The sequence below is a fragment of the Nyctereutes procyonoides genome, unplaced genomic scaffold (assembly GCF_905146905.1).
Source record: "Nyctereutes procyonoides isolate TBG_1078 unplaced genomic scaffold, NYPRO_anot_genome, whole genome shotgun sequence".
Classification (NCBI taxonomy): domain Eukaryota; kingdom Metazoa; phylum Chordata; class Mammalia; order Carnivora; family Canidae; genus Nyctereutes; species Nyctereutes procyonoides.
Window position 1 is genome coordinate 59,046,550 of NW_026575046.1, and position 22,642 is coordinate 59,069,191.

At 61.1% G+C, this 22,642-nt stretch overlaps 1 protein-coding gene across 1 annotated transcript in view; it reads left to right on the forward strand.

Annotated features, from left to right (window-relative positions):
* Positions 1-22,642, forward strand: part of ZCCHC24 (zinc finger CCHC-type containing 24) — a 58,743-nt gene that overhangs the window by 30,612 nt on the left and 5,489 nt on the right. Inside the window, exon 3 of the mRNA XM_055325310.1 lies at positions 19,118-19,282. Coding sequence (XP_055181285.1) covers positions 19,118-19,282 — 165 coding nt within the window. The remainder of the gene's footprint in view (positions 1-19,117; positions 19,283-22,642) is intronic.

Sequence of the window (22,642 nt, forward strand, 5' to 3'; positions counted from 1 at the left end):
CGGCTCTGGCTCTGTCGGTAGAGGAGCGGCGGGCAGGGCGAGCACGGGGGTGTGTCTGACCACACAGCGGAAGGGCAGTGGGCTACGCGTGTAGCAGCATCTCTTGCTCGCCTCGTGCATTGGCCCCATCCCAAAACCGAGCTGTCATTTCCCACAGTGTCAGCGGTGGCTCAGACAACAGAGTCTATCCCATTCAAAGCACCCAAACACATGCGTGCACACACCCTGATTCCAGATGGGAAAACAGAGGCCCAGAAGGAGGAGGTGAATTGTCCAGTAGAGCTGGTGCCTGGGCCCTGGACTTCTCTAAGGGTCCAGCCACTGCTAGGCGCCTTCCAGCCAGTCCTTCTTAGGTCTTGCTTTCTGCACAGAACCATGCACCTTCTATAGGACCAAGCCACCTCTTGGGCCGCTCTGAGGTGATGGGGACCAGCCCAGCAATTCAGGATTACACGTTTATGGCCTGTCGCATGGCGGTTTTCACCAGGCCTAGGAGTGGCTCTCCCTGCCCTATGTGAGCTCCCCTGACCATTTCCTGCCTGCCAGACCACACGGCCTTCCGTGACACAGCCCCAGGACTGGTGCTGGTCTGTGCCGGGGCACGTCAGGCTCAGAGACCAGGAGGCAGAGGCTGGGTGGGCAGCAGTGGGGCGTGGGGTGGGCGTACTCACTGTGTCACCTCGAGAAAGTCCCTCCTCCTCTCTGGGCCTTTCCACACTGGAGACCAGTGGATCCTCACTGAGAATTTTTTTGGGGGGGGAGGGGGCGCAGTTAGAGGATTCTACACAGGAAACCCTGACAGGCTGGGACGGGGCGGAGGCCAGCCTCCTCCATGGCCAGCTCCACACACGCAGTGCTGAGCCCGGCTCCGGCCCGTTCCTCGTGTTTGCTGAAGGAGACTGGGACTGGGCTTATTTATATTCACTGGTGGGGGCAGGGTAATTTGGGATTTCAGACACTTTCCTGGGTTTGCTACAAGATTGGCAAGATAGGGAAGAAAGCACAGAGGCCGTGGCCATCTGAGCTTTGAGGCAAGCGTCCCTGTCACGATGGTGCACCCTGCTCGTTACTGGGTCCCGACTCTGTGCCAAGCACTTTGTATCCGTAAGCTCATTAAATCTTCTGGGCTCCCCACCCGAAATGTGTCATTCTTCCCTCCTGGAGCGACGGGAAACCGAGGCTCAGAGAGGTTCAGCTCCTTCCCCACCCGCTTCCAGCCAGTCACGGCAGAGGCAGGACACAGGGGTCGGAGCCACACGGCCAGCGCCCTCTTGCACTTCGGGCCTGGCTGGCTCATGAGCTTAGACAGTGGCCACCTCCTCACGCCACCAGGGAGCAGAAAGCTGTTTTCCAGAACAGGGAAGGCGTGGTTGCCATTTACCTTCCTTTAGGATGGCGCTGTCAGCTTTCCGTGCCGTCGTGTCATTTGGAGAATCCCAGAGCGGCCTGTGGCTGCACCTACTCCTCAACCCACCGAAGCTTCCAGAAATGCATATACAGCAGGGGGCCCTGTGCAGCCCCACGCTCGGCGCCCCCGCATGGAGCTCTGAGTGTGCACACTGGCATGTCCACCCCTTGCCGATACGCTCGTGCACACGCTTGCACGGGGTCTCACGCTGCTGCCAAGCCCCGGGAGCTGCGAGCTTGACAGGCGGCTTGGCAGACCGATCTCTCTCTGGGTCCTGGAGCAGCTCTAAGGGCCGCTGCTGCCCTCTTGACCATTTGCTTCTCTGCCGGCTGACTTAACTTGGAGCTGGCAGGTCGTCTTAAGGTGTGTGCCCTTGGGACATTGTGTGCAAGTCGGTCCCCGTGGGGGTTGCACATGCGCATCTGCAGACTTGTGGCCGCGCAGCGCCCAGCTTGGTGCACAACCTCAATGCCCCTTGGTGGGTTGAACTTTGCCACAGGCCTTCCACGTGCCAGGATCTCCTGGGTGGTTCCTTCCGCTCCTGCCATTCTGGCCTTTGTGGCTGCCGGGGGTAAGAGGAGAGTAGGACAGGGGGTCCAGGAGTGGTGAGGAGTGTGTGCAGGTGAGCTCCAGGGCCCGGGATGCTGGGCTTCTGGGGGGCTGGCCTTGGGTCCCTGTCCCGAGTCACTGCCCTGCTGCTGTCCCAGGCGTGCCCTCCTGGTGACAGGGCCAGAGTCAGTCAGGTTGAGCGACCCTGTCCTGAGGCATGGAGGCTCCCTGGGCTTGAGAGGCCGTCTCAGGGAGCACGGCAGGGTCCTGGCCGCGGGACACAGCCTCTGTTGGAAGTGGCCGCTGTCCTCCCTCCCCGTCTGTTTGCTTCAGACGGTCCCCAGCACCAGACCCGGTCTGGGAGTCTGCACCCCGCCCTGCCCCTCACAGGCTGCCACGATCATCACCTGCTGTGTGCACCTTTCCCTCTGGACTCCAGCCCTTTCACTTCCTCCCGGGTCTTCTCCCTTTTCGGACTCCTCGCCTCTCACTGACTTCTCCTGGGCTCGAAGAATCCATTGTTCTGGGGCCTAGCAGGCAACTCGGAGCAGTGGGAGCACCTCGGCCCGAGTTCTTGCGGCCTGGCGGTTTCTGCATGGCCCTTCTCGCAGGGAGCCTGTTTGCTCGCCAGCAGGGGAGCGTGTGTGTGTGTGTGTGTGTGTGTGTGTGTGTGTGTGATGACAGCAGCACGGCGCAGTAGCCAGTCCCACCTCCACGTCAGCTCTGGGGTGGACCCTGCCCCAGGGGCGTCTTACACAGGCTCAGGTAACAGGTGTCCAGGCAGCTCTGAAGGGCAGGCCTCTCTCTGGGAAAGAGCCTGGACAGACAGTTGTCACAAGGCTGTCCCGTCTACCACCGTTGCCTGCTGCCCAGTGACGGCCACGGCCAGTCCCCCCTCCGTCTATCGCTGCCAGCCACAGGCCCTGCTGTCACTCTCCCTCGACCACCAGGAAAGAGGGGGGTCCCTCTGACCCCCATAGCTATGCAGCATGATGGATGCCACCCAACCTCAGAGTTGTTCTGGACTCCTGCCTCTCCCTCCTCAGGACCAGCCTGAGTCTGGGGGACCCTGTCTGGCTGTCACCTCCCCCCCGCCCGCTGCTCCTCCCCAGACCATACCAGCAGGTCCTCCCTCTCTGGCGCTGGCCTCCTCAGGCGCAGCTGGAGACCTTCCTGAAATGCCGAGCTAATCTTACCCCCCAACCCCGCCCCACTGCCCGATTTCAAGCCCTTCCCTGGTGCCCCGTGGCTCCCGGATGACCATCCGACGCTGCAGGGCCGTCCCGGGAGCCTGTGTGGTCTGGCTCCCCGGAAGCTCCCTGTGCTTCCTGCCACCCAGCCCCTTCCAGGAGAGCGAGCCTGTCCCCGCTGCCCTTGGTCTTCAGCTGGCCCTTCCTGCTCTCCGTGGCCTCCTCCCCAGCCTCCTGGTCCTGTGCTCTCGAAACACAGGCTCTGCCGTCTAGAGCACATCTCTCAGTATGCAGATCACCGTTCGAGGGTGTGACTCTTCCCAGGTAATTTGGCAGGTGTTTCTTGAGCGTCTGGTGTGCGCCAGGTGCGGTTCCCAGGCCTGGGGACCTTCCGTGGGGAGCAAAAGGACACGAGGGGACCCAGGCCTGGGAACCTTCCGTGGGGAGCAAAAGGACACGAGGGGAGTGCAGCTCACACCTCTGTGGCGTGACAGGCAGTAAAGAGGTAGATACAAGCGCAGGTGCTCCGGGGGCAGGTTGGCCTCAGCTGGGGTTTCGGGGACAGCTCCTGGGGACAGAGGGAGCGAGGAGCCTGCGATAGGAGAGGTCTGCGGGAAGGGCGGTCCTGGCGGAGGGAACAGTAGGAACGAGGCCCTGAGGTGCTGGCCCTGTTGGAGGAAGAGCCGGAAGGCCAGTGCGGCCCTCCTGGCGGCCCCAGCTCACAGGGCGGGCTGCTGGGGAGGAGAGGGCTGAGGCACGGGGTGAGCAAGCCCCCTGCGCTGCTCTCACCTCCCCCCCAGCTGAGCAGCCTTCCTCTGGGGGACATAGATGGGCGCTTGTCTCGGGAGCCCCCTCCCCTCCCCCTGCCCCTCGGAACACTCGCAGTGGGGACAGGAAGTGTCGGCCCTCGCCTCCCAGCTGCCCGGGTGGGATGCCACCGAGCGGGCCGGCCTGCCCAAGGAGGGACAGAGCCCCTATTGAGCTCAGTCTCTGGCCCAGCGGAGACAATAGCCACACTGAGGACCAGGAGCATCAGCCGGCAGGCGCGTCCAGGAAGTCTCCAGGCTGCTGCCTGCGCCCCCTCCCCGCCCCGGCCTCCCCAGCCCCCTCTGACTTTTTTCCTCTAGCTACTTTTTTCAGGCTGGTAGTCAGGTCCAAAATGGTCACTTTGTCCTTCCCCTCCTCCCCAGAGGCTTCCTCCGCTGTGCCAGACCCGTGCTGGGCCCCAGGATCGGAGAAGAATCTACACGGTCTCTCCCCCTGGGTGGGTGGAGGGGGGTGGTGAAGACGAGGCAACAGACGCAGAGCTGAGGGGGGCACCCTGTGTGCCTCCTGGGGAGATGCACAAAGCGCCGTGGCCCGCAGTCGGCAAGGTGGTACCTGCACAGGGAGGGCTGGTGGGGAAGGCTTCCTGGAGGAGGCGTCGTAGTTCTAAAGAGCTCCTGCACCCAGCGTCGTGTTGTGAAGGCCTGACAGCCGTTTGGCGCAGGCAGGGCAGGACTAGCTCTGTTATGGGCCCAGAGGTGGAGGGAAGGATGGTGTCTGCCTCACGGCAAGCCGGAGCCCATGCGGGGCCTCGAACCCTGGCTGCTTCTCCAGCCTGTGCGGCCCACCTGCAGAGCAGCTGCACCTCAGGGGACAAGGCTGGGAATACCAGCACGGGTCATATGTGCCGTCAGCCCCAGCCCACGGGCACAGCGAGGCGGGCACCCCCCCAAGCACACAGTCCTCGCCTGGAGAGTCCTCCTCTGCGAGCAGGCCTGGCCTTCCGGGCTCTGTTCCCTCCTCTCACTGCCACAGGGAGACGGCGGCCCGGGCAGGGAGGGGGCTGGTCGCAGGTCACAGGGCACGCTGGTGGCGACATGCTGAGACGAGGGTGAAGGCTTCCGTGGTGAGGCTTCAGAGCTGGGACAGGCCCCGGGCGTGGCCCCCCTCCGTGAAGAGGAGACCCCGCCGGGCCGGGGTGGCACCTCATTGTCTCAGAAATACAACTATTTGAATGAGATGCTTATTTTTTCCCTTCCCACCTGACCGTAGGCTCCTGGGGGCCGGGGTTCTGGGCGTCTCGTAAGCCACCCTGCTCCAGCACCTCGTGGCTACTTGGCACTCAGTACATGAAGTGTTGGGGGCGTGAGCGGAAGACTCTGTGGCGGGAGGGGTAGATGCACACAGTGACCGTCCTCAATCCCTCCCCCACTCCAGGGCTGGTTGTCTGGCCACCCCCTGGCCCACAGAGGACAAGTGGGACCCCCGGGGACCCCCCAGCCCCCAAGCTGGTCACGTACATCGTGCCAGGACATGGTAAGCACCCAGCCGAGTCGAGGTAGTATTTGAGCTTCCTGTGGGGAAACTGAGGCCCAGAGAGCCACCACAGTGAGCTGACAGGGGAGTCTTGCAAACCGGGCAGGGAGCTGAATCAGAATCTCCTGACCTGTGGGCACGCAGCCTGGCCACCAGCCCCCACCTCTGTGGCTCAGGGACCGACCTCTCCCGATGGCCGGGCCCCTGGGAGCTGTGTGGCAGTGCCAAGGCAAACAGCGGCGGTGGCGGTGGGGGCCGGAGGAGCCTGGAGGTCCTGAGTTCCTCTGCTCCCCTGAACAGGCAGGGCCAGAGCCCCACGCAGCCAGGCCCCCTGCTCCCTTCATTGTTCCCCGTGATAGTTTCCAGATGCCGAGGAGTTACAGGTTTGGGGCTGAGCCAGGAGAGCCAGGCCAGCCCTCCCCCAGCACCCTGCCGCCACCTCCACCCCGCCGCCGGTCCTGCTTCCAGAGAGATGGCCCTGCCTCCCACCGCAGGCTCTTGTCCCGCTCCAGCCGGGCAGTGTCCCCGTCCTGCCGTCAGCCATCTCCATTCCCGGTCTGGACCCTGACTTCCCGTACGGCTTGGGCTGGTCTTCCGTGTGCCTCAGTTTCCAGAGCTATAGAATGGGCACGTGGGGAGGGGGACAGGGTAGAGAAGACAGCATCTGATGGCCGCTCCCTTCTCTAACACTGTTATCAGTGTCATCTAGAGCAGTGGTTCCCAAAGTGGGTCCCGCAACTGACAGCATCAGCGCCACGAGGAACTTGTTAGGGATGCGGATTCTCAGGCCCAGACCTATTGATTCCAAAGGTCTAGGGATGGGAGCAGCAGCCTATGTTATAGTGAACCTGCCTCCCCCCTCACCTGCCGCCGCCCAGATGGTTCTGAAGCAGACTCGAGCCTCAGAGACAACCTGTGCTCTAGAATTACGAGCGCGGGCGCCCAGAGTCGGGGGAATGGAATGCAGACTTCTCAGCTGTGTGGCTCTGGAAATGAGCCTTAGTTCCCTGGTAAGGAAAATGGATCGATACACCTGCCCCTGTGCTGGTCAAATGGGACAGTCAGCGCCGGTCAGCCTGGTTCCCAGTCTTCTGGCAGAGACGCTCCTCGAGGGCCAGTCCCTCTGTCTGGCTCATGCCACCACGTCAGCACTTTGAAGGATCTGGCTCAGAACCCCAGCAGAGGGGCCCATGCACAGGTTGCGGGGCCCTGGTGCCGCCTGGGGGGGCTGTGGCCCAGAGCGACGAGATGAGCCCCCCGGGGTGCAGCGATCAGAAGGGTCCTTGCAGGCAGGGTGGGCAAGGAAGGGGTCCAGGGGGAAGCTTGCACTGGATCGGGTTGGGAGACGAGGTGTTCCAGGTGGGAAGACTGGTGTGCACGGTGGCGATGTGAGAATGAACCACAGCCGGCCCCCCACGCCGCCTTCAGGAACGGTACACGCGCTCCTTCCTCCCTTCTCAGGGCACCGGAGGGCCATCGTCTTGTGGAGCTGCCCACGGACAGGGGCAAGGACACCCCCAAGGCCCACCCCACTAAAATCAGAGTGGAGGCCATCTCTGGGAGGCGTGTGGTGCTGTGGGAGTCAGCCAGGCCTGGGTTTGGATCTGCTGCCTCCTGGCTGTGTGACCTCGGGCAAACCTCCCCGTCTCTCTGTGCCTTGGATTCCTCATCTGTAGGGGGCAGAGCGAAGATGGGATGGTTGGTGGAGGTGACGCTGCCCATAGGCGGGAGCTGTGAGGGTGTTACAGCTGGGACCTGGGGCCCCGGGAGGGGAAGGGAGCATGTGGGGGCATAAAGCAGAGCTCCTCCAGAGCCACGCTGCGCTGAGCACTCTTGCCTCCGGGGACCGTGGGGAAGGGATGGTTTTGCAGACTTTCCGCCGCCCTGGGTGAGGAAGCAGGGTCCGTCGCAGTCTGGGCTACAGGGGGTGAGAAATGGGGGCTTGCGGCCTCCCTGTGAACCTTGGGGGAAGTAACATAAGAGCGGCTCTTCCTCTGCTAGGCCTCCTCCCTGAAGGGGAAGAGCGCAGGTAGGCTTGTGCCTTGCAGCGCCCATTAGAGGCACAGGTACGCATGCCTGCGCACACACGTACACTCGTGCCCACGTGCACACCCACCCTCCTGCCCGCAGCCCATTCTCTCTGCTTTCTGACACCTTCTGACGCCGTGGAACCAGGGAAAAGCTGGGAGATACCTGGGCAGGCCCACAGGAGCCTCTTAACCTCTGCTGTGCCCGTCACGGCTGCACAGGTGGCCGTGAATGCGGTCTATGGCCTTTGGGGCCTCACTTGGCAGTGAGGAAATTGGACAATGGCCAACAAGCCTGGAGTTCAAAGCCTGCCTTTCACTTGCTGGGTGGCCCTGGACAGGTGACCAAGCCTCTCTGGACGTCCGTTTCCTCATCGAGAAACGGGGCCACGATGAAGCGACCGCGGGTCGGGTGCGTGGCGGGCGCCGGCATGCAGTGGACTCTCGGCACACGCCTCTCCTGTCTGCGGTGGCCGCGGTGTCCCGAGCGACTCCAGCTCCAGCACCCACCTGCTGGGTGTTCTCAGGGGTGGGCGGTTTGCTTCTCTTTCTACCCCTCAGTGGCCAGATGAGGAGATGGAGGCCCAGAGAGAGGAGGGATGGTGTGAGGACCCAGCCGAGGCTGGAGGTGGGCCCCGCAGCCTCCCTCCAGGCAGCCGTGGGAGCCCCAGGCCTGGCTTCTGCCACAGTGGCCCTAAACTGCTGACTTCAGCGTTTCACCGGCCACGGCAGATCAGATTTCTTTTCTGGCTCTCGGCCACCCTCCACACCCTTCCCCCATCGCTATTTTGAGCTGAGGTCCCCTGTCACCTCCTCCCAGGGCTGTGGACCTCGTACCAAAGCCTCATCCCAGGTGAAGACCGGCCCCTGGCATCCTACCACCTTCCCATCCCCCAGCAGCACCCCTGGGCTTAGCGCAGAGCCTTCCTCCAGCAGGTGGGGCTGGGCCAGCCACATCTGACCTGGGCTGGCATGGGACGGCTTCAGATTCGGAGCTGGGGACCAGCCTGAGGAAGTGCTGCTGCCGGCCTGAGGTGGCCCTCCAGAGTGGTCAGGGTGGCCCAGGCGGGGCGTCCTGCCAGGGGAAGGGCCCAGTGTGTCCTCAGCCCAGGCCCGCACACTTCACCCATCATGGGCCCTGCGCCTGCCAGTGTCCCCGTCAGTGGCACGTGTGCTCTGGGCCCCACCCAGGGTGCCCCGGGAGGGGGGGAACGGGGGATACGGAGGGCTCCGCTGTCCACGGCCCACTTACAGACGAGCGGGAATGGTTAAATTCGGGACGAGATCTCTGGCCTGCTGGACCATCCCTGGCATGCTGGAGGCAGGGTCAGGGCGGGACATGACCCACAGCCAAGCGAGTGGGGCCGACCACAAGGGCCCCTGGGAGTGTAGGGAGCCGGAGCCTTCTCTGGGGGAGGCAGTGGGAGGGCCCTCGGCTAGGGCAGGAGCCTGCGGCTCAGAAGCCTCAGAAGCCGGGATGAGCACCTCCAGGAAGGCAGTGACCTGCCTGGGATCTGGATCGGGATCAGGATTGAGGAGGCCAGAGGGCGTGGCCTCGGAGCCTGGCCGCAAGGGATATGGGGGCACGCAGCAGGTAGACAAACCTTTGGGGCTTTGGGGCATGGGGAACAGCGTGAGCAAAGCCCTGGGGTGGGCGTGGGGGGCGAGGAGGAAGACGCAGCATTTGCAGAAAATGATTTTGTGGACGTTGAGCGCAGGTCTTGTAGGAGGGAGTAGCTGCCACTATGGTTAGGAGATCCTCAGGGCCCCGGGGCGGAAAGGCCCCCCCCCCCCCAAAGCCTTAGGTGTTTTTGCATCAGTCCTGCAGGGGGATGGGGGGGTGTCAAAGCTCCCCAGGGGGAGACGGCCCAGCTGAACCCAGGCTGTGGCTGCTGCAGGAGAGGGGGCGCAGTCAGAAGAAGGGGCTCGCGGGCAGCCGGGCCACCCATACAGGGCTGGCGAGGAGCCCCAGACACACCCTGACCCCATAGCTACGGGCAGCCCGCAGGGCGGCCGTGAATCTTCCATCTATCTCCTCCGGCGGCCGCGGGCTGGGCCGCGGTTCTCTCCGCAGTCACACGGGAGGAAAATCCAGACCTTTTGCAGTCGCTCTGATTCGGATGTTTTTCACCCTCCGGACCGGCCCCTCTTCCCCTCCCCACCCCCGAGCTCCGATCGCGGGTTTGCTGGTGGAGGGACGCCAGGGGCAGGAAGCAGATAACCCAGGGAGTGGTTGTTCATGTGATTAAAAAGCCTTTGCTTTCCAAAAAGTTTAGCTCCAAAGTGCTTCACGCTGCCCCGCCTCGGGGTGGGGCTCGGGGCTCAGGGTTTCTGCGCCTGTGGGGCTGGGAGCTGGAGCGTGTGGGGGCGCAGGGGGCCTCGGGCTCCGCTCTCCCTTGAAGTGGCCTCGTCCTGTCACTGTCACTGCCCGGTCCTCCCCTCCAGACCCTTGGCTCCCCCCCCCCGCCCCGCCCCGTCCCTATTCCCGCCGCCTCTGCCTCCCTCGCCCTGCCTCTCTCTGCGCCCCCCACGCCTGCCTTCTCCTCTCCGTGGCCCGTCCCTCCTCTCTCCACCCCCGCCCGTGCCCCCTCCCCAGGCTTTTCCTGAGACCTTTTCCTGGCACTGTGAAAGCTTCCATTGTTCCTCGGCACTTTGACAAACCCTAGTGTTGTGGAATCGGAATTGGGATGGCATTTTTGCGGCGGCAGCTCGGGGCTGGGAACGGGGCGGGAGGGGTGACAGGAGGCATGGCTTTCTGGGCCCCTGCTGGGCTGCGGCAGGAACCCAGAGGCGGGGAGGGGGCCGGGACGCCCGTGCGCAGACAAGGGGGCCCTTGAGGCTCCAGAGGAAGCCCAGGGTGGCCTCTCCGGCGTCCTTCCTCCCTCCCAGCAGCCTGCGGGCCGCACGGCCCAGCCCACCTGTCCCTCTGATCCTCCTTCCTCTGGGGCCTCCTTCGCTGGGCCTGCAGCTGCCCGGACCCGGCCGCCGAGGCTGGGGCGGCCCTCCTGCCTGCCTCCACGGGCCCTGTGTGTGGACACGTGAGTGCGGGGGTCTTCGGAGAAGTGTGGGTCTCAGAGTCTGGGCCCACTGCCTCCGGGGCACAGTCCTGCCCCCTCCCGGGCCTCGACTCCTGTGTCCGTCATTAGGGTGAAGAGTGCTGATTTTGTGCGGCTGTTGCATCGATTAGAGGCAATCCCGAGTGTCACACCCTAGCTCCGTGCCTGTCACCTGGGAGGGAGAAGCGTAGCCTCTGCCTGAGGATGCAGAGTGTTTCTACAGGTGTGCGTCCCACTTGGGCCGGAGCCTGGGAGTGTGTGGTTGACGACGTCCGTGACCAGGTGCGGGCTGCAGTCGGAGAAGGAAGGGTCACAGGGCTGACCCCTCTGGAAGGCCCCACCGTGAGAACGTTCCTCATCCATCTCTCTGGAATGTTCCACAGGGCCCGGTGCAGAGTAGATGCTCAATAACCCGTAGTTGAATGAGTAATTGAGGAGGTGCCAGGGCTTGGAGTCAGATGTGGGGTCGTGTTCTGAGGAACAGGCTTGTGCTCTAGTTTTCTCACAGCCACGTCATGGGGAGGCAGTGCATGACGAGGACGTGTTGCTTCGGGGCTAGCACACCGGGTTCCAGCCTCGACTCCGTGGCTGTGGGGCCCGGCCCCGGTTGCTTGCCTTCTCTGGGCCACCGTTTGCTCTTCCGTCAAATGGAGACGCTGTGGTTGGGAAGCGGCTGGCACGGAGTAGATGCTCATGAAACATCGGTGTCTGTGCTCCTCCAGGACAACCCCCTGACCCGCGGGTGAGGAAAGTGGTGATGAGCCTGGGAGAACCAGGGCCCAAACGCGGGCTGCGGGCCCTATTCAGCCCCTATTCAGCCCACATCGGCCAGGCTGGGGACAGCAGCTGGGAGGGCAAAAGGGTAGGCCTGAGGAAGAGGGGCTGGAGAGATGAGGATCCAGAAGAGGGGCAGTGCCTCTTCTGGGGAGGACCCCCAGCATCCAGAAAGAGTCCCCAGAACCCTCTTGAGGTCTCCAGGAAGGGCCAGCAAAGCTGCACAAAGGGCCCTGGGACTATGACGCGGCCACCCCTGCCTCCGCGTGGAAACGTGTCTTGCACCCCTGAGACCCACCCAGGGCTCTTCCTCTCTCGACTCTGGGCCAGGAGCACCTCAGGCACCGGCCGCAGGAGAGCACGCATACAGGGTGGGACAGGGAGCCACAAGGAGCCCATCTGTTCCTTATTTCCTCCCCCTGCTCCTCCTGGCTACGGCCCTCGCCTCTCAGCTGGACGCACCGTGGGCCGGCCTAGTGCTACGCCGCACAGAGCGGGGCGTGTGTGGGGCTGCCAGGCACACATTGACTTACAGACCTCAGGGAGGAAAGTGACCCCGCCCAGCAGTCGGTGCCACCCTCATTCTGGAGATGCAGAACCTGAGGCCCAGAGAGGGGAAAGGATGCCCCCCGTCGCAGGCCACCCAGCAGGCCAGGACCCGTGACAGTAGCAGCCGAGTCCCGTTTCTCCCTGTCCTAGCAGGGCGGGTTCTGTATCTCTGTGCAATCCCAGCACGTGGCTGGGCATGGAGAGAGTGGGCTTGAGTCTGATGGCTTGGGTTCACATGCAGACTCTCCGATGTGCTGGCAGTGTGGCCTTGGGCAAGTCGTCGTAACCTCTTCATGCCTCAGTGTTTGAGGCTGAGACCGGGGACAGATTAGGCTTGGCTCACAGGATGCTGGTGGGAGCCCGGAGGGGGGCGGTTACTCTGTCGCACGCAGAGCTTGGCTGGCCACAGGCTGCTCTCCTAGGCGGGCAGGGGTGGTACGGCCAGGGCGGGGGCGAGGCCTGCGGCCGGGGCACAGCCGGAGCCCCATCCCCAGAGAGCGAGTGGAGGCTGTGCCTCCTGGGGCAGAGCCTGGCGCTGGAGTCCCGACGTGCAGGGGGCACGGCCTCGGCAGTCCCACCCCGCTGCCCTCTCCCAGGCAGGGTCCCCGGGACCCGCCGCCGCCAGCCACCAAAGGCAACGATGTCCCCGCCCTGCAAAAGGGCCTCAATCTCAAGGGGGTGAAGACGAGAGCAAGCTTCACCATCTGGGCTTACTCGCTCTGGGTGGGACTCCAGGGAGACTGGCCGAGTGACCAGCCGGGCTCTATGTCATGTGACAGGTGTGGGTATTGCCCAGCTGACCTCAAAAGTGGAGGGAGCGGATGGGATGGAGGAGGTGGGGAGTCGGCTCCGTGGCTGGGGCAGGGCAGCTCTAGGACACGGGCCCGCAGAGCCAGGGTCGGCCAGTGTCCAGCATGCAGGCCCCAGGGCCGCACCTGGAGGGGGCGGGAGGCGCCGAGCTGCCATCCCCACGGGGTTGCCATCACCTTGGGAGAGCATAGGGCGCCCCCTCGTGGGCAGGAGCGGCTGGCAGGCCAAGGAGTCCCGTCAGAGTCCCCCCCTACTCCCTGAGGACAACTCAGTAATTAGAATAGAGAATTGGGGGGCACCCCGGGGGGCTCAGCAGTTGAACCTCTGCCTTCGGCCCAGGGCGTGACCCCGGGGTCCCGGGATCGAGTCCTGCATCAGGCTCCCCGCACGGAGCCTGCTTCTCCCTCTGTGTGTGTGTGTGTGTGTGTGTCTTTCTCTCTCTGTCTCTCATGAATAAATAAATAAAATCTTAAAAAGAAAAAAAGAATAGAGAATCCTGTCTGCTGGAGGCAACCTCCCGACACTTCTGTTTTCCTGTGAGCCCTTTGCGTGCCCACTTTTCCTTTTCAGTTTCACTCTGGGGAGCGGTCTATATCCTGTCACTGGTCCGGCTTTCTTTATAAACATTTTCCAAAACTCTTAAAAAAAAAAAACCCTTCTCATAAGTATTTCAATGCTTTGCTGTCGTTCATCCGAGGGCTGTAGAGTCACAGAGGGAACCAGAGCATCGGTGTTGAACATTTAGCCCATTCGAGTTCTGCACGTCGTAAACTGCCCTGGGATGAACATTCTGGAACACCCTCCTGGGTCCACGTCTCTGGTCATTGTCTTAGGACGGTTGCCCAGAAATGGATTTGCTGGGGGAATGGACATTTCTAAAAGTTTGAAGGCTTGTTGCCAGTTGTGCTGTGAGAATCCAGTAGGAAGTACACCTGTTGGGCCCCACTCCCAGCCAGTGTCTGAGAGGTGCCCCCTCCGCACCCACTGGTCGGTCTTCACCAGCAAGAAGGGTTGGGGCGCTACACAGGTGGAAGTGCCCAGGGTAACCTGGTCCAACTGCCTGGCCAAGAAAGGTCCCCTCGGCAGCCCCCCTGATAGTTGTTTACCCGGCCCCCTGCTTGCATGCCCCCAGGGACAGGGAGCTCACCACCTTACCATCCATTGTAAGAAATCTCATGAGCTGTTGGGGAAAAAAAAACCACACAGAGCTGTTCTGAGGAAGCGCCCAGATAGTGTCAGCATCGTCCACATCTCTTCCCCAAAGGCTGGCTTGCCTGGATGGCTCCTCCCACAGCCCACCCAGCTTTGCTCTCGCTGCTCCTTGTCCCGGGTCCCCCTTCCACCTCTGCTGCAGCCACTGCTGCCCACTTCCCAGGCTGCCCTCCGCAGGGGTCCTAGCCTTGGCCTGGAGGTCAGAGGCTCCAACCCCGCCTCCCAGCTCAGTCCCTGGTCTGCTGTGTGTCCTCGGGCAAGTCGCCTTGCCTCTCCGGCCCCCAGAGGGCCTGTGTGTGCGAGGAGGGGTGGTGTCTGAGCGCCAGTGAGCGTAGCCCGGGCTGCTGGCTGATGCGATTCCCCAGAGGGGTACGTGGCAGGGGCCCGGGTCAAGAGAGCAGGTCAGGCCTGGCATCCTTCCCAGCCAGGGCGGGTGGTGGCCCCTAGAGCCGTCGGCAGTCAGGCAGTCAGCGTCTGTTTCATGTTGGAGTTTATGAGAAGAGGCCGGCCTTTCTGGGAGGAGGCAGAGGGAAAGTGTGGGGGGTAGAGAAGCCTTTGTTCCGTCAGAAATTCCTCCTCCCTTTGGCCCTGCCCTCCTCTGTAAGCATAAACAGTGTTGGAATAAAGTCCTTCCAGGAAGCGCCTCCTCGCTGCTGAGCCAAGAGCTGCCCGCTGCCTTTCCCTCTGCACCCACTGCCTCTTCACCCCCGCCCTGCCCTCCCTGTCTCCCTTCTGCCCCAAGGAGGGCAGAGCCACCAGGCTGGGCTGAGCGGAGGGACTGGGGGCTTTCTCCTCCTGAGCCCAGGCCTCAGCTTCGTGGTGGGCACATACTTAGGGGTGAGGGGCAGCAAAGGCAAGCCAAGCGGAGCCTTGCGGAAAAGCCCGCCGGGCCTAGTCCTGCTCCTCGCACGCTGGAAGCTCTTTGTCAAGTGCGGCCCCTTCCCCGTACCTCCATTTGACCATCTGTTAGGTGGCTGAGGATATTCCTTGCCCCAGGGGTTATGGGAAGCGTTGAGTGGCAGCCCGACAGACTGTGGAGCCCTGCGCACAGGTGGCGCCTCATAAGCGTCCTGCCCTCTTTGCCCTGCCCTTTGTTCTTCCCAGCAGCACCTGCAGAGCTCCCGTGGCCGTCCTCTATCTTTCTTGGTTTCTCTCTGAAAATTCCAGAAGGTGAAGACACCTAAGGCAGTCCCTTTGTGGCTTGCCACCTCCCCTGCCAACCGGGGAGAGCGGGCCCACTCTATGCTGCGGAGCTTTCCTCCTGTGATTGGCCTGGTCTCAGCCCCAGCCTCTGCCTCACCCCGGATGCAGCTGCTCCCAGCTCCGGCAGAGAATCCTACGGAAGTTGGCTGGTGGTCGGTGAGCACTTGTCCAGGCACCACGCTGACGCCGTCATGTGCGTGAATGCATCCCATCCTTCCAGCAGCCCCGGGAGGCCGGCCCTTACCGCCACGCGAGGCTTCCTGATGAGGAAACCAAGGCTCAGAGAGATTGGGTGGCTTACGGAGGAGCCCCCGATAGTCCAGGCAGAGGCAGAAGGCCATCACCGGCATCTGGCCTTGAGCCCCGTGGTATGAGCCGTGGCCCGTGCAGCGGGGTGTCCGAGTGGGGCCCTCCCAGGGTGCTGAGGACATGTGGTCCCGCAGAAGGCAGGAGCCCCTGTCCCTGGGCCTGCCCCGCCGTTCACACTCCCTGACAGACACCTCCAGAATGGCTGGTTTTCCAATTACACGGCGTGGTGGCACTTCCCGACCCTCCCCCACTCCCTCCGGTCATCGGTCATCAGCCTGCTTCTGTCCTTGGTGCACGCTCGGTGTCATCTGTTCCCCTGTGAGTTTCCTTTCCATTTCTGAAGCGGAGCTTCTTTGGGAACCAAACCGTCAGCCCCGGCCCAGTCCCCACCCTTGACTCTGCTGAGTGCCGCCTGCCCTTTGCACGGGCTGCAGGGCCTGTCCTTTGTGAACCAAGAGGCCTGTGGAACCAGATCGCAGCGTGGGCCTGGCTGGCGATGGCCCCTACGTGTCCCCCCTTCAGTCAAGGAGTCAAGCCCTGCCATGGCGGAGGCACCCCATGCCTACCTGTCATTCCCCTTTTAAACGTAGGTGGCTTTACGCATGGAGACACAGGGGAGAGAGTTTCCAAAGTACTTCTTTCAGGATCGCTGAGGAGGGGAGGCTACAGAAACTAAGGTTGCTGAGAAGGGGTGCGTTCCAGGCCCCAGGTAGGACAGGAGGTGCCAGGAGGGGTCAGAGGGCGCGCTTCACACCCACTAACTTGCAACCAGCAGAGCTCGAATTGCCTTCAGAGGCATGAGACAGCCCCCCCACTGCAATTTGGAGCCTGGACGCTGACCGCACCCCGAGTGCTCCCCTTGGCACAGCCAGCCTCCCCCGCAGACCTGCCAGTGCCGAGAGCCAGCCCTGCCTCAGAGTTCGGACTGAACCTCCTCCCCGCCATATCACGGCTGCCAGGGAGGCCAGTAGGGATCCAAAAGACATTAGGCAGCAGGCCCAAGAGGCCGGGGCAATATTGTTGTCACTTTCTAAATTAGATTTACATGCTCAGCGCATATGTCCCCTTTCGGTGTTTTGCCTTGAAATTCCAGCAGGCCGTCACCAAGTGGTGGTACCGGCCCCTGGGACTAAGAGACACGGTTCGCAAAGGAAGCAGTTACCATTTTATATGCTGCTGTTGCTCTGCGTTAGTAAGTCATGGTAATAACTAACATTGCTCGTTTACTTTCATGTATTGGGCACTGTTCTAAGGGTTTCCCACATGTCAGCTCGGTTAATCCTCAGAACAGCCTTATATGGTAGTCCCCGTCCCTATCCTTGGGAAGTCACTTGCCCAAGATCACGAAGCTAGGATTTGGACCTAGAGTCTGTGCGCTTAACCTTCACGCACTACTTGCTAAATGGGCGATTATCCAGAGAAACATTACTGTGGAAACAGGTCACCCCGGAGCCCAGAGCTTCTTAAACAGGACGTAATGGCTCATGGATGCCCTGGGGCTCGTCAAGATGCAGATTGTGATTCGGTAGCTCTAAGGTGGAGCCCAAGAGTCTGCCTTTCTCGCAAGCTCCCAGGGGATGCCGCTGACGCCCGTCTAGAACCCACACTTGGAATAGTCCGGCGTGGAACCTGCATGTGAGCCTGTCTCGGGCCCAAAGCCTGCAAGCGCCAAGTAGGTGACGTAAATGCAGGGAGCAGCTGGTCAGCATCGAGATGACGCTCCCGAGCCTCAGCTGACGGTCATCGCTAAGATTCTGGACCAAGGTGGTCATATTTCTTTGTGAAATCTTCCGTTTTCAAATACCGGGGTAATGAATCCGATTTTACAAAACACCCTGCAGCTTGCGCAGGCGTGTTCGTAGCAGCGTATTATCCATAACGGCCAAAAATCAGAAACCACCCAAATGCCTGTCGTCTGATGAATGAGAAAATAAAGTATGGCGAATCCCTACAATGGGATATTATTTGGCGACAAAAGGGAATAAAGTACTGATAGGTTCTCCCACCTGGATGGACGTTAAAAGTACTACGCTGAGTGAAAGAAGCCAGGCACAGGAGGACAATTATTGTATGATTTATTTTTTTAAAAAAAGATTTATTTATGATAGACATAGAGAGAGAGGCAGAGACACAGGCAGAGGGAGAAGCAGGCTCCATGCTGGGAGCCTGATGTGGGACTCGATCCCGGGACTCCAGGATCGTGCCCTGGGCCAAAGGCAGGCGCTAAACTGCTGAGCCACCCAGGGATCCCCTGTACGATTTCTCTTAATGGACTGCTTAGAACGGGGAAATCTGCAGTAGGGTGAGAGGGTGGAGGTAGTCTGTCCAGGGACTGTTAACGGATACAGGGTTTCTTTCGGGGGAGGGACAAAATGTTCTAAAATTAGCTTGTAGTGATGGTTGTAAAGCTCTGTGGGTATATTAAAACCCACCGTAAACCTTATCTGGTTGAAATGTTGGGGGTGTGAGAGTCCTTATCTCACTAAACTGCTTAAAACAAAAACAGAAGACACCAAGCAGGAGAGAACTAGTCTCTTTAATAGATAAAGCGCAGTGGCAAATCAACAAGAAAAATAACAAACCCCAGCAGGGAAAAAAGATTGCGGAGGACACACAGCAACACTTAGCAAAGGAAACGCGACTGTTCTCAAATGCATGCGCAATTCTCTGTTGTTTGTAATGAAAGATGTCCAGGTCCAAGGCACTGGGAGAAGATTTTCTCCCTGTCAGACTGGAGACGGTGGAAACTTCCGGAGAGGAGACGGGACAGGAAGTCGATACCCCTGCGGCCGGGTGGCGCGGGGGCGAGTGCCAACTTGTCGTGACCTTTAAAAATTAAAAGTGCGACCTTTAAAAATTAAAAGTGCACGTACCCGTTGGCTCTGCAGTTTTGCTTCTGAGAATTTATCCCACCTGTGTCCGCTCAAATGTGCAAGATGTCACACACACACACACACACACACACACACACACACACACACAATCATTCGTTGTAGGATCGTCTGTAATAGCAGCCGAAGGGTGGAACAACCCAGAGGCTCCGTGGTGGCACCTGGCAAATGCTGTGGGTCTGTGTGTCATGATGTGGGGCAAGATGTACCATCACGTCTCTTATAATAGTAACATGCCTGAGATCGACGGTTGAGTAAAATGGGGAAGGCATAGACCCGAGTGTGTGATGCGCCCCTCCACGAGGGACAGGGATGCGTGTGCACCCGCGTCTTTGTTAGTGCAGAGCCTGCCCCGGCGGGTGTAAAGGACAGGAGCACGGCCTCCAGGCTGGGAGCCAGGGGCCAGGAGACGCCTCTTCGCTGCTGTACAGCGGGTGGCCTACGTGTGGCCGTGCTGCCTCGCCAACTACCCTGGAAGCCACACCACCGTGTGGGCCAAAGTGCACCTGTGTGCAGGTGCGTGCGACCCCTAGCTGCCTTTTTATGACGTGAGGCAGAGAAGTAATTCCTGGCCACCGTCCCGTACTTTGCTCCCTGAAACCTAGAAAAGAGGTGTGCCATCCACCACCTCCCCTCTTCTCTGTCTCCCTGTGTGGGTCTCCCAGGCTCAGGATTCCTGTGCGTGCTCGGGGTGGGGGCCCTGGTGTTCCCTGGGTGGGGATGGATGGCACCTGCACGTGGGATGTGGAGGCCAATGGGAGGACCGGGGGGATCCCGTACGGGCATCGTTTTGGCCTGGTAGACCCCAATGCCCTGTGTTTTGCTTCCTGTTCTCTAGGCACGCCCCAAAGGCGAGGGTCTGACCCCATACCAGGGCAAAAAGCGCTGTTTCGGCGAGTACAAGTGTCCCAAGTGCAAGAGAAAATGGATGAGCGGGAACTCTTGGGCCAACATGGGGCAGGAGTGCATTAAGTGCCACATCAACGTGTACCCTCACAAGCAGGTGAGCTGGGCGGGGGGCTGGAGGGCGGGGGGCGCAGTGGCTGGCAGGGCGCTCCGAAGGGCCTCGGTTTACTCCTGTGTGTGACGAGGATGAGACCAGATCTCTCCAGGTTGGCCCTTTGTTGGTCTCCTCTGAAATGGGAGTGGGAGAGGGAAGGAGGGAGGTTAAAGGCGCGAGGCCAGCAAGTCCCTGAGACCGCAGACCCAGGCGAGTCCTGAAACGAACAACCTGGGCTTCCTGCTGCGGCGTGAGTGGGGATGTGGGGGCAGCAGGGCGCCGCGGAGAATGCGTGTCTTGTTCATTTGCTTGTCCCGTTGGCTCATATACACAAGACAGCCCAAGTGTGCCAGGCAGTGTGCACAGGGCTGGTGGCCATGCTGGAGGATGGCGGGGGTGGATGTGGTAAGGCAGCTCATCCCAGGCTGCAAAGAGGAGGCCCGTTTACTCTGGGACCTGAGGGCTGGGAGGAAACTAGACCTATCACAAGTGGGGGACAGCCAGTAGGTGCAAATGTCCTGTGGCCTTACGGATTTGAGTGCTCAAGGCCCAATCCTCCGGGAAGGATCAGGAGAGCAGAGCAAGAGGAACAGGGTGGGAAGCTGAATGGGGGGCTTACCAGAGCCTTTGGGGCCACTCAAAACCCACAAGCAACAGAGCCTTCAGCTTTATTTTGAGATGATAATTCTGGTGGATGCAGACATTAGTGTTGGTGGGGCTGGTTGATCAAAGGTGAGCAGACCAGTGGGAAAGTCATGGCTGTGGTCCTGTGCATGCTGCAAAGAGGTAGCCTTGGACCTGGGTCGGACACCAGTATCACCGGGTTGGATGTGGCAGGCAAGGAGGTCAGGAATCCAGGAGAACAGTCACACCTGAGCGGATGGAGGTGCGCTTACTGAGGCGGGCAGCCCGGGCTGGGGGCAGGGCCTGGGGAGACCCAGGCGTCCCGGATAAAAGCAAGAGTTCTGATACAAGTGTTATGTTTGAGGCGTGCCTGAAAATGTAAGTCGAGTTGTCCAGAAGGCAGTTGGAGGTGTCACGTTGAAGCTCACCTGAGATGTCAAGGTGGCTCCTACATCCTTGGGGATCATTGACCTAAAGGTATTTAGGGTGAGGATGAGGTTTCCTACAGCACGTAGACAAAGTGAATACAGCATTTCCCCAGACTGAGTGTTGCCAAATCCCAGCACTGAGGGTCAGAGGGAGGAGAGGGATCCATCCGGGAGGACAGCAGGGTGCAGAGTCCTGGAGGTCGGGGGGCGCCGTTCAAGGGGACAGGTGCGGCTGGTGCAGAGGTGTCAGCATCACTGCCATGGAGGAGTGCCCTTGAGATTTCGCAACAGGGAGGTGGCCCTCAAACTTCATGGGGCACCACTGTGGCGTGGAGATCCTGTTGAACTAGAGCTGGGGTCTGAGAGGCAGGAAGCCGATGCCCCCAGGTCAGGCGTGAGGGCTGAGTGCAGGTGTGACTCACAGCAGACCTGTGCCTGGGGCCGTGGCCAAGCAGCCGGGATGGGGGATGAAGGCGTTTGTTGGGCTGGGCAGTAGCGGGAACACCGCCACTGCCCCCTCTCTCGAGGGGACCTGACTGTAGACAGAAGCAGAGGAATGGGGTGGTCGTGGCGGTAGGGCAGGTGGCGTCGAGGCTGGTACTACGCAGATGGGAAGGCCAGGAGCGAGCTAGAGGCAAATGAGAGGGATCCAGAAGGAAGCAAAAGGCTGATGATATAGGGACTGCGGGACGATGCCTTACTGTGGGCTCAGGAGGGAGGGATGTGGCGGGTAGTTAGAGACGTTGGGGGCCCAGGAGGGAGGACGTGGCAGATAGGGAAGCTGGGGACTCTGATGGTGCAGGGAAGAGGGGCTTCCCTTCCAAGGCTCTTCTCAGAGAAATGGGACAGGAGGTTTCCAACTATGAGGAGGGGTGTGGTGGCCCCCGGGGAAGGACGAGGGAGGGAGCCGTCCTCCTAGAGAAATCTAGCAGCATCCCAGGCCCCAGTCTCCTGTCTCAGTATAGAGAACAGGTTTTTTTTTTTTTTTTTTTTTTTAAGATTTTATTTATTCATGAGAGAGAGACAGGCAGAGGGAGAAGCAGGCTCCATGCAGGGAGCCCGACATGGGACTCGATCCCGGGTCTCCAAGATCAGGCCCTGGGCTGAAGGCAGGGGCTAAACCGCTGAGCCACCTGGGCTGCCCGAGAACAGGTTTCTGAAGATCAAGTCCAGGGTGTGGCCCGAGGGTGCAGTGGGAGGGGTCACGCTGATGACATAATGAAGGCACTGAGGAGCCAGAAGCTAAGTCACCAAGAGGGATAGCAGGGGGGCGGAGGAGGCAGGACGGGAAGGGAGGGGGGCTTCGGGGGCTTCGGGGATCTTGGGGAAGGCTCCCCCTGAAGCACTGATGCTGGCTGAGCTCTGATGGGGGTGGTGCGGGGGCTGGGAGGGAGCAGCCCAGGGGGAGGGAACAGCATGTGCAAAGTGGGGAGGACAGGGTCAGGTAGCAGGCCCTGGGGGAGTGGCGGGGTGAGGCAGAGGTTGGAGGCGTGGCCGAGAATTTGGTCTTCATCCCACTCGGGCACACAGGGGAGCCGGCTGATTCTCGTGCGTGAAACATTTGGTGGTTTTGTGCCCCTCGTGCTGGCTGGCCTCGCTGTCTCTGTTCACAGACCCCCCCCCCCCAAGGCTCTCTGTGGTTCCCATCAGCCACACTGTGACACGTGGACAAGTGGCCTCCAAGCTGGCCGTGGAGGTCAGGTGACCGGGGGTCTCCTCAGTGGTGGGCCCGGGTCCACATCCTAATGGCATCGAGGCCCGATGGGTGGGCCTGGTGTTTTAGGAGCACATCTGGGGTCCGGGGTAGGCAGTTTAAGGGACACATGGTGTCCTGGGTCCTGATTCCCTGGCAATTCCTGAGGAGGTCTGAGACCCCACAGTCCAAAAACACGTGTCCCACCATGTCTGAGTAGGAGCACAGCCCCTTCGGGGTTGCAGTCTGCTGGGCACGGCACGGGCAGGGCCGCTCAGAGGGGCCGTTCCTTCTCCCACCGGACACGCTTCGTGGAGAGCTTCTCCAGAGCCAGCTGCGTGTCGGTGCTGGAGGAGGACCAGGCTCCAGGGCTGCCGGGCCTTTCAGGGTCTTCTCCAACTGCAGACACAGGGTTCGGTCAGGGTTAGCAGCTGGCATTTAGGGGAACTCCTGCGGGCTGCCGTTTGCTGAGCCCCGACACACCCCACATGTGTACTCTGTCCCCAGACTGGGTGTGCTGTTCATCCCCGTCCCACGGGGAGAAAGAGCGGGGCCTTGGGAAGCCACGCGGAGTTGAACTTGCACCTGTGTTTGGAGACAGTCCGTTGGAGTATGGGG